General features: G+C 38.7%; 1 protein-coding gene across 4 annotated transcripts in view; it reads right to left on the bottom strand.

Annotated features, from left to right (window-relative positions):
* Positions 1–19,056, bottom strand: part of KLHL29 (kelch like family member 29) — a 413,696-nt gene that overhangs the window by 58,601 nt on the left and 336,039 nt on the right. For all 4 annotated transcript variants that reach the window (XM_054179897.1, XM_054179898.1, XM_054179899.1 and 1 more), the window contains 2 exons: positions 15,956–16,094; positions 346–545 (listed from right to left, as the gene is read on the bottom strand). In XM_054179897.1, the coding sequence (XP_054035872.1) occupies positions 346–545; positions 15,956–16,094 (339 nt within the window). The remainder of the gene's footprint in view (positions 1–345; positions 546–15,955; positions 16,095–19,056) is intronic.

Here is a 19,056-nt window from a genome sequence, read left to right as displayed (position 1 = left end):
GATACAAGCCAAATACAGATCCTGACTCCTCTCTAGCAGTCTACCTCCAACTTTTTCAGTTGGCCTGGTGTGGCACACAACCTGTGCTGTCACAATTTTAAGATTTAAGAAAAAAGTCTACCCCAGACATGAAAGCAGCTGCTCCTCAAACAACAGGCTACACTTCTGTAAGCCATTTTCCACTCACCACCATGTCAGCATTTTAAATTCAAATCTCAAATAAATACTGTTTTAAAATTATATTTAATCTTGTATTTCCTCATTATCCTTTAAGAGTCGTTAGAAGAAAGGCTTACAAACCTTAAAATGAGATCTTAAAACCTCACTAGATGGAATAATTCTTACCTAGAAATGAAACGCAGACTTTACAGAAAGTGTGAAACTGGAACTTGCTGGCAGCTTCCAGTAGGGTTTTTGCATTTGCTGAATCTATGATCAAAGAACCTGTATAAACAAACTCCAGGAGTAATTCCAGGACATCCGCAGTGAGGTTGGACATGGCCAATTCCAGCTTCTCCCCGCTTCTGCTACTGTCTCGTGGTGACCTGGTAACAGCAGACAATTAAATTATGGACATTACACCATCCCCATTTTGTTGGCATTTATTGATTAGTGAGGGCTAGAAAATTGCTTTGCACCTCATTATATCTCTCCATTATTTTTGTTTACGGAACTGAGGAATATGAATTTTAAAATAACTGAACTTAAAAACTTTTAACTGGATCTGAAAAAGAAGAGTCTTAAAAGCAAGTCTTATGAAAAATCTGTTTATTGCTATTTGCACTTTCATGCAAAAACAGTTGCAAAAGAAAAGGAAAGAAAGAAAGAAAAAGAAAAATGAATGAGCCAACATTAATGAAAATGAGGAACAGTATTAGCTTTCAAAGGGAAACAATATATTTTAACATCTTGGTTAACATCTCATCTTCTGTGCATAATGTAACTGTTAAGGGAAAAACACTCTCCAATTTCCAGAGAAAAGGTCATCTACTTTTTCAGAAATCCAGCACTGGAATAATTTTAAATGTCATGTGCATTTAAGGATACACTTAAAGACCTTTTCATAAAATAATAATAAAAAACATTTTTTCTCTTGAGCATGAACTTCTCAGTATATGTTAGATTAAAGTATTGATATGATATGCATAGACAGATAAATATATGCTCACTCTAAAAATCTATTGTTCCCTTTTAGGCATTAAAAAAAGGAAGCCCTTCATGGCAATTGCTTTGAAAACTGAATACAAGACAAGATAGACAGACAAAATGGTTAGAGCAAAGAAGGGAGAGGGGGGAAAACAACAACCAGCTCTGCCACAGGAAGCCAGCAGCCATCCTCTAGGAGTTTCATGACTGTGGCCTACGGTTTTTCCTGCATGAAGTGCTGAACAATTTGGGGATCAAAGTATCTCCTGCATTTGAAGTGTGGATTAGTGCTTGTGAAATTATCGGACAAAAAGAAAATTATACTGAATTAAAGTAATGCATGGTTGGCTGATGTGTCTGCAACACTAAAGACAGGTTACACCTGAAAGACAAAAACGACGATAAATTTGGTAACATCAAGGAGGGGAGGGGGAATCTGTTGGAGTAAGAAAATAAACTCTTTTAATGGTTAGGACCATCCAGCACCTTCTCACAGAAACATGAGCTTCTCCTAGTCACTGGACACTCAACGTCTGCTTGCTCCAATTCCGCTAGAGTACTTGCAAAAGCCATTGCACAGGTGACACAAACCGGTACATGATGCTGCATGACTGATAAGGACTGGCCAAAGCATCACTATTCACAGGCAATGCCAGCTTTAAGCAAGAGCAAGAGTACTACCAACTTCTTGGATTGACAAAACTGCCTAGAAAGGTCAGACCTTTACTAACATAATGGAGGAAAAATAAAGATCGATCTTCTTCCCTCATGACACTCCACCCACCTCAATAAACCCTGAAATAATTTGGGGGAATGCTTACAATTTGCAGTAGATGCTTTGCCACTGGTCTTCCATTGCCAGGACGAGAGGAAATGGCCTCAAATTGCACCAGGGGAGGTTGGATATTAGAAGAAATTTCCTCACTGGAACAGGCTCCTGAGGAAGGTGGTTGAATCCCTGTCTCCAGAGGTGTTTAAAAGACACACAGATGTGGTGCTAAGGGATGTGTTTAGTACCATACTTGGTAGAGATAGATAATACTTGGCCTTAATGATCTTAAACTATCTAGATGGTGTCCATTATCAGAGTGTAAGAGCACCTTGTAGTACTTAACTTCATGTGCCTCTCTAAGGTAGGGAACAATGATTATCCCCATTCAAAAAATGAAACTAAGGCACACTGAAACAAAATCACTTGGCTATGATTACACAGAAGTGTCAGGGGCAAAGTGAGGAACTAACCCACATTTTAAAAATTCTAAATACTGGACTATCCCTTTGCATGGGAATATGGGTTGGTTACACTGTGTTCCACAAGCAGGTGGGTAAGAATACATACTGATCGTGGTACCTGTGGCACCCCTACTTGCACAGAGATGTGTGCACAACCCTGAATCCTTATGCTTTATCACACCACAATGTTCTTTCTGATCTCTTGCATATCGATTCGTTTTTTCACAAGGTAGAAAACCTCAGGTGTCAAAACAGAAGAGTTGTCATTTCCTAGATCATCTAGAAGATGTCAGAAAAAGGCTGTGTTTTGTTTGTTTCTCACAGTCTTACACTAATAACATGCCCTCATATCACATTAATCTCCAGTGGTGCACACAACTGGTGCTACACCCTAGGCTATTGAAATGCCTCCTAGCATCAAAGTCATTCTTGCTGAATTGCTTTCACAAGCATTTTGTACCTGAAAGTAAGTTCATATTCATGTGGGCTGGTTAATAAGGACATTGCCTAAAATCTAAGTGAGATTTGGAGGTACCCAGCAAGTGACAGAATCATGGTCTTTGCACTGTGGGAAGCTCCAGCAGAAGCAATTATTTATTTAACACCACTAATTGCACCGTGCTGGTGATGGCTGTGGGAATGACTGCACACGATCCATCGGGAATCACATGCTCTCACCCAGTGCAGAGACCAGCAGGCACAAAGGAAAAGGATGATGTGACACCAGCGTCAGTGTAGACACATACCCATGTTAGCAACAACTGCAAGCTGCTATTTTTCAGAATAATTAAGTAATAATCTCTTTTACTTTGTAATACACCAAGCAATAAACTGCTGCTGCAATTGATTAAATGCCAAAGAAAAGCTAAGGTGTTTAATCAATCACTAGAGCCACTTACAGCAAGTATAATACAAAGCTACAGAGATTATTGATATTACACAATGAGCCAGAAACGGGAAAGAAAATTATCCGTACTCATTCCTCTGCAGTGCCTTGAATGTGTTGTGCTGTTTCGCTTGTTCTTTCTCAGCAGTGAGCTCTCCGCTCCACATTTAGCTGGACCAAGTACTGAGTGCAGGCTTGCAACCTGCACAGGGAAACCACAGCTACCCTGGTTTCCATGCTGGGGATCTGGCTTGGTATGGGCTGCAGAGTGGAGAGAGAGTTGGACAAAGGAGGTGCTAATGGACTGAAAATGAGGACTTGAAGGAAAAGAAGAAAATAAAGTGAGGAAACACTGATGTGACTGAAGTAAAAAATTCATCAATCTCAAGTTCTGTTATGAGGAACTGTGTAGTTATACTTCATCTATTTGGGATGGATCTCTCTCTTAGGTACTCTAGAGGAACTGCAGTGAAGTACTAAAGAAAGTGAAATACTGCAATACTGAAATAAATGCAGTGGATTGGGGAAAATCTAAATGAATGAACACAGCTGTGCAACAAAGATCTCATCCTGTATCACATCAGGAGTTTTCTCAGCTGCATTGGTAGATGCAAGCATCTAGAAATGTCTGGTCTCAGAAAAGCACTGACTTCTTGCCTTAAGAGTTGGAGAAAGGCACAGCTCTACCAGGGGCATACACTCCAGTTCTGTCGCTCCTGGCACAAACAGTATTTTTTTGGATGGAGAGCCCTTCTGCTTTGTGTTTCATGTTTCAGTCTTACTTGAAGCCAGGCAATGTACACTTATCGTCCATGGACATCATTAAAAGTGGCACATTCTGCTATTTGCCCTGCGAACTCTAAAGTTTAACCACAATGATGTCATTTTATTGGCTTTGTAATCATTGCTCATATTATAAAGGTCACACATTTCCCATTATGGCAGAAAATCAATAGCTCTCCCAACAGCCTCTGGGGGGGGGAAAGTTTTGCTTCTGAAGAATAATATATAACAAACAATTTTAGTCCTTACTTTATCATGGCTGTAATCTTGCAGAATAGCTTCAGTAAAAACCTGGCAAAGGCTGATATATAAACTCATTAAAATTGGGAAGTGATTTAGAACAGGACTTTTAAAAAAGATTTATCTTGAGCTAAACAGCAAAGAGGTTTGTTTAGGTCTACATTTAAACAAGCTGCAAGAGCTCTTCAACAGCTTAATTTTACGGTAGCTGTTGGGGAATTCTTTCAGATTTACAAATTATGTGTTTCTCCAGCAAGGTGATAGACCTGAGCAACGTGCAAGCACAACTGAAACTGCAGATAAGCAGGAAGCACAGATACACTGAAGGGGCAAAAGGGGGAATTACTGAAATAATATTTTGTATTGTTTAGAATAATTAAGTGTAGCAAAATAAAGCCAAGGCCTTTGAACATACTCTGGCTACTTATCCTTCAACTTAATTCTTAAACTAGAGAAGACCAAGGCACAGGGAACCTCTTAAAGCAAAACATGGATTGACTACACTCTCAAATAACAAATCAGAATTGGTGTCCCTTTCTGTTAACTAACATATAGAAAAGAGCTAAAACATATAAATACTAAAAGCAGGAAAAATAACCCTAAGACCTTACCTGCAAGATTTAGGCGTGGAACTGACACAATAAAAAAAATAGAGACCTTCATATTTTTGGAATTCATTTGTCCTTGAAAATAACTTCCTTACATGTAATACACACAAACAAAAATCAGCACTAGTGCTTTCATGTTTAACAGAGATGTGACTGAAGATGCAGAAAACTCTGTTGCATGTGTATCTATGCATTTTCCCAGCATTATCTGTATTGCCATATTCACATAACAGAACTTCTGTGTGCTTCTGTTCAAAACATTGAAAAGTGAGATTTACAAAGCTGCCTTTAGAGTCAAAGTAGCTATGTAAGTGAAATACTGCTAGCCCATGAATTTGTCAGTTTATGGACAACGCTGCCACCTCTGATTCAGGCTTCCCTCTTGGTTTGGCTATGCTGCCTTTAACCAGCTTGCAACATTATTTTCACTGACTAATGGTTTGGCTTTACTCAATTCTAGATTAAATTCAAAAAGCTACCTATACCCAGTACAGATGCCAGCCAACTCTCTGTTTACAAGCTATAGTCACAAAGTCAAAACAAATTCTGGATGTTCAAAATGGGGCCATCTGTACAGAATAAACATGAAAAATGTGAAACATTTTATGTAAATGTACATTACTGCCTAGGAACAGTTGGTTCAGATTCTTCTCAGGCTGCTTGGTTGGGAACAGGAGGACTGACAGAGTTTGTGACACCTATTCAAAGCCGTATGACTCACTGTGCTGTAGATTCAGGCTACAATGTATATTTAAGATTTGTGCTCCAAAAAGGCACTGAAATAAACGATAATTTGGAATGTGTGTTTATTTTAAAAGGTAATAGTTTGAAATCCTTCCCTGGACACATGGGAAAGATCTTTGAAGACAATGGCAGAGAACTGAGGGAGATGGGGTTGCTTAGCCTGGAGAGGAGGAGACTCAGGGGTGACCTTATTACTCTCTACAACTACCTGAAGGGAGATTGTAGACAGGCGGATGTTGGTCTCTTCTCCCAGGCAGCCAGTACCAGAACAAGAGGACACAGTCTCAGGCTGCACCAGGGGAGGTTTAGGTTGGATGTTAGGAAGAAGTTCTACACAGAGAGAGTGATTGCCCATTGGAATGGGCTGCCCGGGGAGGTGGTGGAGTTGCTGTCATTAAAGGTGTTCAGGAGAAGACTTGATGGGGTGCTTGGTGCCATGGGTTAGTTGTTTAGGTGGTGTTGGATTGGTTGATGGGTTGGATGCGATGATCTTGAAGGTCTCTTCCAACCTGGTTTATTCTATGTATTCTAATTTTGTTCATATTTTGCTCAATGTAGTCTATACTACACTTAGAACTGTTAAGAAATAGGAAAACACTGATTCTGGTAGTGTAATACAAAGAATGATTGCTACCTTGACTACCTATTGCTTAGGATCTCATGTAACTCAGGAATCTGAATATCCTCCACTGCACTGCACATTTGAGCTAAATGGAAGCTATGGGACTGCTGGCACGCAGGCAGGAGCTCCAGCTCCACCCTGGACTGAAGCCCATGTTTCGGGGTTAGTCCTTCCCTGCATGAATCAAAGCAATGGGCTGCCCTGCTGGCCAGCTGCCTCTCGGCCTCTTCATCTTGCACCCTCCCAGGGTCTGCCCCATCAGCTTGATGGGGCTGGCTTGCTTTCATAATTAGGAACATAGATGTTTACTTTACAAGAATTGTATTCTCATTCCACTACAGCAAAATATTTGCTACCAAAAAAAGATAGGACCAAAAGAGAAAAAATCCCAACCAAGCAAACATTAAATTGATTTGTTTCCTGGACACCATTTCAGTGTCCAGAAAACAGGAAACCACATATTTTTATGCAAGATGAAGCACTTAGATGAAGCTACATTTTTTTCCTCTCTCTTTCAAATTATTTTGATTACCAAAGGAAGGACTCCAAACTGGGACAAGCAGCTTTGCATGAGGCTTAAGAGTCTGTTATCCATGTGCTCATTAGAAACTTCTGTTCAAGTCTATACAACTTACACTGAACATCTTTCCCGTGGAACATAATCCTTAAGGCATTGAAACTCCAGCAAAGGACAGAGTGCAGCATTGCTGCATCTTAACTGTCCACTACTTGACTTTTCATCATCTTCAGGATTATTAATGGTTCAAAACCAACATGGCTATTTATCTTGGGAGAAGCAACAAAGACACTTCATTATATTACAGCCAATCTTCAGCTACGAACAGAAGAGACACAGCGCTCTACACGGAAAGCCGTATTTTGTACGAAAGAGTTTGATTTATCATAATTGCACACTCATGAGATATAAAAGTATAGATGCCCAAACAAACCAACACGCATTTCTGTGACACACAGAGCAAGATCCATGTGCATACTCAGGTAGCAGGTTTTTACTGAGGTATTCAAGTTTATGCAGCTGCAAGGTAATCAATCATGTAAATGATGACAGGAAGGGACATTTATAGAGCAACATTATTGCAGTATGCATGTCACAAGGCACTGAATGTTCTACTAAATAGGATTTATAAAAAAATGCATTACACCATCACTTCTCCTTTGGAATTATTTTATCTGCTCAAAATGTATTAAGTTGCAAATCTCTGCCTTCATTATACTATCTTGTAGATAAATATTATCTTTGAGCCTCAGCCACTATCCATCTGTCTCATAAGAGAAAAATCATATACCGTAATGGTGCTATTGTATGAACTAGTAAAATAACAAGATTAAATAAATTACACTACTTAAACACAGGCTTGCAAATTTGTCATGAGAATTTACCTGACCAACAAATCCATTTGCTCACTCTTTACCAACATGTTGATACAAATAATGTTCCTTGTTCCAGGCAGACAAAATTTGGCAAGACTAGTGTAACTTACTAAGGTCAAATGCTGCCAGTTTGCACCTGCTCTGTCAGAAGAAAATCAGGAAAATTAATGGCTGTGAGCTCGGGCATGCACTAGCGGCTTCTGCTAATTTGCTATCGCAGAAATTATTATTACAAACCAAGACATGCAATGGGATTAACGGCAAAAGCTTTTGTTCACGGACAACATGGCCAGAATAAAATAAAACAAACAAAAGAGCCAGTCGTCTATATACCCTTAATGCTATTCACTGACAGAACACAATCTAACTGCTCAGTTAAGACTGTTTCTAAAGGAGAGGGCTCAGCAGCAGCCTGCAACGCTGTAGTGTCAGAGATCACTTGGAGGCACAAATCTGGCTCCCTGCTGAGATTTAAGAAAAGAAGATGATGAGTTTGAAGACGCTGGCTTAAGTGACTAGCAAGAAGTGAAGAAATGAATAGCGAGTGCCCTTGGAAGAACAGCATTTCAAGACTTAAAGAGTTTTGCTAGGGACTGAGAATAAACTGAATGTACTAGCACAAAAGCAAAAAAACAGAGCCAACTTATTAACAGCACAGGATCTAATTTGTTTGCAAGTATCTCTGGCAGCCTAACTCAGCAAATACATGGTGAAACAGTCTGGGGCTAGAGCTACTATTTGCTAGAGGTAAATAAAAGATGCAAGCCACTTTTGGTAGATTTTATGAGAATGATGATTAAAAATAAAATAAGAAAATAAAAATATTATTCTCATAAAACTTGAACCTTACTCACTTAACCAACTCCAATCTGATTCATTTTTACTGATGCTTATTACATCATCATAAACTAGCTTAGCAGAGAGATGGCATTATGCAGCTAATAAATGCTTCTTAGGAATGCGGTGAAATTTATACAAGTAATTATCTGGGTAAGTCTATCCAAGGCTCTTTCTCATCACTGCAATGTCTAGAGGGAAAATAATAATAAAATAATGATAACCACAATTATTATTTATTGCCACTACTATGATTATGGTAGTGCCAAATGATCCCAATCAGCATTTCAGTAATTAGAATTAATTCTGTCAGGCACTGGTTCTTCCTCACTCAGCTATAGGGTGTTGCTAGTGCTTTTCTATGGATGTGTAGAGCCAGCCTGTGCTCTGCACATTAATGGAAGGCAATGCATTGCAAAACCTATGGCCACAGTATCCATGGGAAAAGGGCAGGCAGCTCTTCTCACCCTATCACTCCCTGCCCACATCACCCAGCAGAACTCTCAAAGTATTTCAGTCATCAAAGCTTAGCATTGTGCAAACAAAAAGGGGGGGACTGTGATCTGATACAATCACAACCTGGACATACTAATTCAAATTCAGTACCCAATCCAGCAAAGGCTAATGCTTACTGATTTAAATGAAAGGAAATGAACTGAAGCTATCTGCAAGCACACTGGAGACTAGATTACCCTTGTTTTAGGGCAAGGCTGGTTTTTTTGGGAGTGGCCTGAAAATGACAACTTTAAAGAACAGGGCTCCAGTTGCTATGCTGTGAAGTTTTTTTTCATTGTCTTTGACCTGTTTAGACTGAAATACACCTTGTTAGGTAATTGTTCCCTTTTACCCCTAAATTTCAACAAAGTCACACCTCTAGACAGTGAGATGTAAGTAAATGTAGGCAGGTCACTGGGAACCATGTTATGAGTGGCTGTATGACAGCTGCATGGTTTGCAAATAGGCCTGGCTGGAGCAAGAGAGGTGATTAGTCTGTCATTCCTTGGATTTGTAGTTGTGCGTAGAAATTTCGTGAGCAAGAAGCTCAAACTACAGTAAACAGAGATGCTGTCAATGAAGGAGAGAGAAGTGAGAAGTTAAGTGCTTGGTGCCTCTGCAAGCTGCAGCCATCATGAATCTGCACCTGAAGGTTTGAAAAGATGTCTTTCTGTCCTCCTTGCCACTGTTTCTCTACAGAGGTACATCAACCTGTCCCTTCTTTCAGAGCAACATTCAGTCCAATCCACTCACCCAACTAATCCATGGCCATGCTCACCAGGCTGGAAATAGCCAGGCTGCAATGCCTGATACTGGTTTTGTGGCAGTTCCTTTGCTTGGTAGCCCAGCAACTGACTATTTGGAAGCTGCGATTCATTTATGTAGAAGACCATACATATTTGCTTGGTGAAAACATGTTTTCCAAGGCCTGGCAGCTGCAAAATTTGAAACCCAGCAGGCAGCTCTGACAGGCATGTGGGAGTGTGGCTGCTTGGCCAGGCAGAGCAAGTGAAGTGCGCTCACGGAAAAGGTCTGCTGAAAACAGAAAGCTGTTTCCTGTGCCAAGATTTTGCACCCAACATACAGCAATTATCAGTCCCTTGTTTAAGGGAAAAATGCCATCTACATTGTAATTTACACTTGCACCCTGGCAGAAAAGGGCAAAGAGTATTTTATACTCCCATGAATCTCTCATTCTGATAAACTCTTTTAAATGGTTTAACAGAAACCACTAATGCTGTATGTCACTATACTCCTTCTGGCACCTGAAACAAACATCATATTTTTAACTGCCTATTTCTCTGTTTTCAAAGAAGTGTTTTCATTTGTCCCCCCATTCATTCTGTTCTACAATGGAGTTGAAGCATGCAGATGTAGAAATCTGTTTGCTCCTCTCCTAGAGTTAAAAGCAAGGTTCTTAATAAGCAAGAAAACACAAAGAGGTCACCAAGAGTAGATTTTTCTTTCATCTGCTATTTCTCATTTTGGGCTTTTTACAACGTAAACAAGAACCAGACAGTCTGTTTTCCAGACACCTAAATGCTTTTGCAGTTTTGTCAGACTGTTTCAGATGGATAGTGGCAGGTTTCTCTGTCTTGCATCCAAATGCTGCCTTTCTACACAATGGTGTAAAATGCAGAATGACATCTCTGTCTTCAGTGTGGGTATAAAGCAAAAGGAACTTGGTCCTCTCACCCTAAACATCTTTCCTCTCCTGCTCTGCCTTCAAGTCCTCAGTGAGTATACACAACCCTATTTTAGAAACAAAATAAAATAAACCCTCAATCTTCAGATTGCAAAAGAGGCAACGTACTGTGGAACAGCAATTTGGCCATGAAGTCAAAGAAGTATGAACATAGTGTTACCTGATTGCACTGCATCACAGATGCTTGCTTCTTGTGACCAAGTATCTTTGTGTATGTGACTTACTGCTCTGTACTACTGGAATCAGGCAACCAAGATGACTTCAAGGTTAAAAAGTGTCACTAAAATCAAATCTTGCAATGACAATGCTTGTGGGACAATAACTATCTATATTTAGTAACTGACCACAAGGAAACAAAACTAAAGTCTACTTATAAAAGCCAGCATTTCAGCCATGAAGAGACTATAAGGTCGAGTGCTTCCTATTATTAATGTCATATTTAGTAGAGACTACAGCATTTTGGGTTAAGAAAAAGAAAGTAGCAAATTAAAATATTATGGTGACGCTTTCTTTGTTATGGAAATATCAAACAGACCATTTATCTAGCAGCTATATTTGTCTATCCCAAACACATCTGGGGGAAAAAAAAAAAACAACCAACCAACCAAAAAAAGATGCCTCTTCATGGGATTTTCCACTCCTTCCTCCCTTCCAGAACACACACACATCTTAGAGACCATTTCTTTCCTCGCCTAACCCCACAATGGTTTAAATAAGCATGTCTGTGCTTTGGGAGAGGGGCATTTTGGAGATTTTTTTGTTTTGCTTATAGATCATGATCTAATTCATTATTTCTGTGTACATATATAAGCATATGCATGTGACACTCAGAAAATCATTAGTTTCTGGAAGAAATTATTTATGTACTTTTGGCCAACTATGACTGAGGCTGGTTGGCTGGCCTTTCTCTCTGGACAATGAGAAATGAGCATTTCCAGAAGGCAATTCACATTACTTATCATTAGATGGGATGAATTACCCTATAGACATTCCCATCTTCCCTCATAACTGCACAGGAACCCTAGATAACCAGCTTAGGCTGGACTTCTGAAGAAAGCAACACAATACCCACAAGTCCATAATCAAAGCAAATTACCTCATCTCTCTTTTTAACAGCAAAGATGGATGGCTTTGCCCTTCACCTCAGATCTTAAACACCTATTTTATGTCAAGCTTAGAGTCTAAGACGTAAACCTCAAGCCTAAACACTGACTGACTAACAGTGAGAAACAAGGACCTCTCATTGCTTTATAGGGATCTCTTACCTGCCTGCACATAAGTACCTGGATTAAGAGAAAATGCTTCTTCTGGAAGCTCTCAAGGTGCTTCTCTTCATTGCCTACACCCTTGCTTTGGAAGTGTGATTTCTTAAGTAATTAAAATACAGGTGCAAACTAGAGGCCAAAGTCAGGCAGATTGGAAGCAACTGTGGTTGATGGTGCACCCAAAATACCTAAAGTAGCATTTAGGAGGCAGAATCCTATTTCAGCTGCTACTTATCATCCATTTTCTTCTGAAGTCCTATAAGTACAGTAATCTTGCAAGGATCATTTTGAAGAAGATGACTAATCACATGATTTCCCTAAGTGCAGATAAAGTATATCAGCTTCTTTGTGTGTTCTAGGCTTGAAGGAGCAAGCAGCAAGACCAAGTACTCAACCCCATACCTGTCATAAAGTAGGCTCAAATAGTCACCCCAAAAAGAATACACTTAAAGAGGATTTTATGAAGAAAACTGAAGGAAACCTAGCACTCCCCAAATATATTTAATGATACATAAAAATGTTCCTGAGTTTTTTAGGGATAGATTCACAGCCCAAGATGTTATTGCAATATGGCCTAATGGGGAATCAGCCTTGGGCATGCAACTGTCTCCCCACATTCCCATCCCTTCCCCACACCTCACTTTCCTCCCTTCACGGGCACAGTGAAGTGGAACAGATGTCAGGAACATTTCACACCTGGTATTCCTTATACACATAATCTTTTTCCAGATGATTTTGAACTGAAAAGGACTAAGATTACTTTTTATGGTCAGCTGCTGTTGGGAGGGAGATGAATGTCAAGTCCAAGCTTAGGCTTGAGTGCTGCACAGCTGCTGATGGGGGCTGCTTAACCCGTTTCCAAGAGCACAGCGCTAGTTTAATGCTGAGATTAGGCTCAGGACTGGATTAACCCAACATCAAAAGGGCCATGCTCAGAGATTCAGAAGAAAAATCACATGGAACAAGAACTTTTCTGGATGAGGACCAAAATGCTTAGCACACTGCAGGATGAATCCTTTTCTGAGAAACTATAAAGGGGTTTAGAAGTTACCAAATTTGTTTCATAAATAAATAATTTTAGAATTACTTTGCCCAGTCAAGCCTGGCTATTAGCTGTACACTCCAGTGCAATACAAAAAATGCATTTTTCCCCTGCTATGACTAATTCTCATCAAATATCCTTCCTTGAGATAGATATTAACTAGTTCTGTTATACTTTTTGTCTATACTTTAGGATATTTTTGAGGAGGGGATAATTGATCTTATTTGGTTTTGAACATTTCTCCTTTATTGTTTTGAGACACAACTTGCTATTCTGCCACCAGATATCAACCCCAACACATAATGGAATCAATGACAGAACCTGAGGTTAATAATACCTAGCCTGTGGCAAAGAACAGTCAAAGTTAATATTCTGAAAGATATATTTTTTTTTAATCCTTATTTGGATGCACATAGCACTTTCATGAATAGATCATCTTCCCATTGACATTTCTGGTAACCCACTGCTGCCTTTGTTCGGGATGCCATTAGAATTTAACCCTAGCACACACCATTTGGAATGTTCTTTATAGTTGATATAAAGAGATCTGGTTTTCTTTTTTTTTTCCTTCTTCTTTTTTTTTTTTTTTTTATTTAAGAAAACCTGCAATTTCTTGCTTTTCTAATACCCCAAAGAATGGAATATAAATCACATAAAGCTTTAAGTACTGTCTCAAAGGTGCTTCTAACATATCAGGAAAGGATTCTAGATGTATTTATAAAGATACTGACTCTGATGATTCTGCATTATTAAGGGTATGACCCTGCAAAATAACTAGTGTGTCTTGCACCTTGAGTCTTTGACTTTTATTGACTTCATTGGGGATTCTAAAAGGACCAGGCTTTACACTGCAAGTATCCTCTAAACCCCAAGACTTTAGAAATTCCACCCCACAGCCCTGACTTCATTGCCTCGCAAAGACACATTTGCTCAGTCTACAGATGAATATTTATTTTTCTCAGCTGGCAGTTTTGCAAGCTCAACTAGATATCAAGTTGGATTCTTCTTATTCAAACATCATCATCAGTAATAAAGGTATTTGTGCCTTGGGTACACCTGTGCAACTGCATTAGCCTTCATCAAGGTTACATGTGTGTGACTGAGGTTATATATGAAAGATAACTGGGATAGAGCGATCTGACTGCAGACACAAATCAGCCTGTGGAATATTTATTGCTGATGATGATGTGAAAGAAGGCAAAAAGTGGTGAGGTTGGCAAATGGACTAAATTTTGCACTATTTTTTTCTTGTAATACCTATGAGCCTTATGTGAGTAGCTGAAAGACAGTAAGTGCTTAAAACTAAGGTTTTGTTTTCATAGTCTCTTTTCAGAGTATTTAATAAGGGTTGGTGGTTTTAGTTTGTTTTAAATGAATTCTTAGCAGAGTAGTGTTCAGTTTAAGTATATCTCCTTCTGATAACTAAATAATAAAGAAATGAGATTTCCCAGTGTGCTTCTAGAAATGGATGCTGCCTGGTGACTTCTGCAAACCAGCAGATGTCTTCACAGCAAACCCCAAATTACAGTCTTTGGCTAGTCAGTCATTGGATTTCTGTAAGTTGATGCTAAGATCTTTCTTTCCCTGTAGACTTCACTCTCTATCACCCTAGAAAGAATATATTGTAGCCTTAACAATTAAATGATAATGAGCAGACAGAAGAGAAAGCACAGGAGAGATCTGGCATAGCTACAGTTAGCAATCATTAGATTTACAGAGGGGAAAAGACATGCTTCCTAGGCCAACATATTTTTTTATGAATAATTGATAAGGCAGTCAGCACAGTTATATCATAGAAATGTAATATATATCCATAATTATAAAACCAGCTTTGTGCAAAAGGACATAATACACTGTAAGGAGATACCAGCCAATATGCCATCCTGAAATAAAATACAGTCACTATTGTGTTAGTTGGCAAAATTTAAATACAGGATTTGAAGCAAGAAAAATGTTCTTTAATCCCATTTTTTAGCACAGTCCAGGCTCAGTCTGCTCAGGAAAATACTGCAAGGCAAAATCAGCAGCTGTATTAATTTGCTGATGATTGAGAGAAAAATGAAAGTTATCCTTGTGGTTTTTTTTCCCCCTTACTTGCTACTCTAACTTACTAATAATACAAGAGTACAGATTTATTCCTATGTGAGTATATGAAGCATACAAATTGAAAAATCAATGTAATGGAAAAAAAAGATTATCATGCACTGTTTAGAATCAATCGGCTAGAAACAGACAGGGGGGGGGAATGCAAAGGTGGAGACAGGATGTTTAGAAAATGTACATACTGTACCTACCCTAAGCTAGACTGTTTGTAAGAAAAAACCCTACCCTTAGTCTAACATGCAGACTGAGCTATATTTTGACCAGAAAATCATCTTACTTCCAATCTTTTACAAAGAGATGAATCAGTTGACTTTTTGTCTTTCAAAAGTCCCCAAATAATAAAAATATCAATCCCTTTGCCCATAAAAGCCACGCAAAGCATGTAACAAAATATTCTGGGGTGAAGGGATTATGATACTCCAAATGCTTTATTAGCAAGATGTCTCAGCATTGTTCACCAGAATGCTGATGGCTTATTGTAGCCCGAAGGACAGACTTTAGTCATATATGACAGAGTCCCTTGAAAACATCGATAGCAGTTGTTTTTAGTTGTGGTCTGAATCACTGAATCACCATTAGCAGCTGAGTTTAAATCTTAAGATGGTGGAACACTTTCTTCAGCCAAAACTGGCCTCTACTCATCAGAAATAATTACACTGTACGAGTCAGATATGTAACAAATGGGTCTGAGTCTCAGTTTGGAAATACATTCAGAGGAGGTGGAAAGAATGGCTACTGGCTCTGTGACAGGAGATTCAATCTTCATAAACCTGCAAGAGAGGGGAGGAAAAAAAAGCGACACAAATGCGCCCTACAAAAGAACAGAGCAGATCACAGCTGGAAGGAAGGCAAACCTTTTAATCAGGTCCTTGAAATACAAGCTGCAGGAAGCTAGAACATTTTGGTGGACTTCAAACTCTTTGCCTTCAACAATAATTTTCAGGTCTGTAAACTCTTTCGCTCTGCGTTGCTGGTTCAACTCCTTCAACATTTCTGCAGAACAGAGAAGACAGACAGTGCCAGGGTTCCCATTAAGAGTTTTTTATTTTTACTTTTTAACTTTTAATTTTTTCTTTTTTTTTTTTGTAAAGAAGTAGAGAAACAGGAAACAACTGATATTTTTGTTGGTAAGATTGGCTCAACACAGACAGTCAGAAGTTACAAACATAACATATTAAAAAAAAAAGAAAAAGAAAAAAGCAGGAACCAGTAGGTCTAAACAACTGAAATACATATACAGAAAAAAAGCAAAAACAATCCTAAATTTGGCAGGGTTAAAAAATGAAACCAAAATATTTCAGCATCAGCAAATCAGAAACACAGAGAATGCATTATCACAGAAAAGTTAAAATAATTTGTTATAATAAAAATCAAGAGCTAATGAATTTCTATCCAAATGCAAATAAGTTTTGAACATACTAGAATAACATTAGTAAAAATATGGTATTATGATGCAATATGAACTGGATATGGATCAAAACAATAAAACCACAAGACCTGCAAAAATAACTTATCCTCAACATAGTAAAAATGTGTTAAGCCTCTCAGTTAACAGAACAAAACAGTACTTCTAAATAATTTATAAATTACAGTGCATTTAAAACTAGCCAAATTACTAATGCATCTTGCAATATACCTTAGCTATATAGACTACAATTGTATATGCTTCAGAATTAGCTTAAAAGCATCCTTATGATAAAAAATAATCTCACGCAGAGAATAAATTACTGCCTTTTATAGCAATTCCCATTTTTTGCACTCCAAGGGTTTTTACCATCACAGCATTTTTATTTTTTAGCCTTCAATGGCTTCATTTACAGCAACAATCAACTTTCACACATCATGAAAGAATCATAATGATTAAAATAACCTATGAAAGTATTTCCATCCTGCAATAAAGCACCTACCTTGCATGATGGCTCCTTTTATAAAGCCTATTGGTACTAACAGAATGAAATAATAGCATGCCACGTCTTCATGTGTGGATGTGAACTATTAAGCAACCTACAAGCTGGCTAGAGTTTTAAGGGTAAGATTTCCATCCAACTTTGCAGACCAAAGTGGCTATCAAGATGAATAATATACTTTTCACCTTGGCAATAGCCTGGCAGTTCAGAAGCCAGTGACCAAGATGACAAAAGAGCTGATTTTAAATACTAAAGGATTTTGGGTTTATTTTATGTTTGTAATAGGTCAAGGTTCTCATTTTCTCAGTGTAATACCCTGAATGCTTTCATCTTCAGACAGATCTGTAAATCAACAACAATTCTTTACATGGAGTCCTTATATAAAGTAAAAAGGACCTGAATAGTGTGTAAGTATATCTGGATTTAATGCCACTGTTGGGCTTGGGCATTGGGCTGCCAAAGCATTACCAAAGGGCCTTATGGTAAAATGAAGACCCAGATAATCTTTATGTTCTTCTGCTTTCCAAGTGAAATTCATCAGCAATCTTTCCAGCAAAGCACTGGTGGTTAAACAACATGAAAACATGCAAATACACAACTGTTGTATGAAAAGAAATTGAAGTTTTCCCAAGCCCCAACATCTGTGGTGCACATTTTTCAGGCCTAAGTAAATAAATGTCACCTTGCACATTTATGTCTATTTAATGGAAGCACAGTAGTGTCTGAAAGGCTAATTATTCTGTGTGAAATGGGTCAGTGCTCTCCTGAGAGCAAGCAGATCATTAGAGAGGGCACAGAAATAACAGCAGGCTTGTGTCAGATCTATAATAGGGGAAAATAAACCATTCTGTCATGTGGGTGCTATAGCAGGGACTATTTTTAACAAATTTATCTGAGCTGAAGTACAATGATACATTTTGAGAAAAACTTAAAATGGAAGCTGAATGTTCACTCTTCTGCAGGAAATTTTCAGGCTTTTGCTGGAAGTGTGGTGCCTAAAGTCTGGTTTGACCATGAATGCTTCAGGTCTTAGTAGAAGACCAAAGATGCTTTGAACATAAGGGGTGTTTTACTGATTAAGGGTCAAAGTAACTAAGGTCTCTGGTTTCAAAGGAAAAGACACTTTCTTAGCTGCATGCTTTTGGAGGGGATTTTTCTGTCCTTTTTCACATATAAATTACTTTTTTTTCATCCATTTTCCTACTTTCACTTTCAGGAACTACATTTTCCTCCCAGCCAATTTTCTATCATTTTATACCTTAAAGACAGCTACTTTTCCTTCTGAACTTTCTGATCGTCTCTCATCCACTACTTAAATTTTGTTATTCCCCTTTTCGTATTTGCCCAACTGTCCTCCATCCTCACTTCCACTTCCCCCAAGTTCCTCTTCAAGATCTTTTTCTCTAGTATCTGTGGTAGTCCTTCACAATCTTCCTTGCAGAAGCCTTTCAAGGCAAGGGCTCCAACCAAGTTTAAGAGTACGCTTACACAAGGGGTCAATCTCCATCTCACCTTGTTCCATTTCCTCATTCTTAGAGACCAAAGAGTACAACTGTACGAAATAGGAGGGCATACATGGATCCTGTGCTTCAGGAGAGGAAACAGTTTAGTTGCGCTCTGAATTGGATAGGCATTTTCGGAGGTGTGCTCAGGGTAAGCAAGACAGTAAAGACAATCCTCAAACTCATGCTTGTGGCCAAGATTGCTGAATAACAAGATGTAAAGTTCAGCCACTCCAGCTATAGATGTTGCAATCTCTGTGCTGTTTCCAATATTGTGAGAGCCAGTTTTAGTATCTTAAGTCCCCAAACAGCTCCCTCAGGTAATGAGCTATTTACTTGGCCTTTACTGAGTGCCCTTTAATTACATTCAGTCCTGCTGTTGCTGGGCACAGTTTCTACCTATGCTCTTTACACACTTCAGTGTGCTTTATACTGCATGCTTTCAACGGGTGCAAGCTGGAAAACACAGGTCTAGAGCAGTGCTGCAATTTGGCTTATAAAAAAGGAGAAATCAGAACAAAGTCTAATCAGAAATTGAAGCTTCTC

Source organism: Dryobates pubescens, chromosome 3 (assembly GCF_014839835.1).
Source record: "Dryobates pubescens isolate bDryPub1 chromosome 3, bDryPub1.pri, whole genome shotgun sequence".
Taxonomy (NCBI): Eukaryota; Metazoa; Chordata; class Aves; order Piciformes; family Picidae; genus Dryobates; species Dryobates pubescens.
This window is presented reverse-complemented; position numbering and strand designations above follow the sequence as displayed.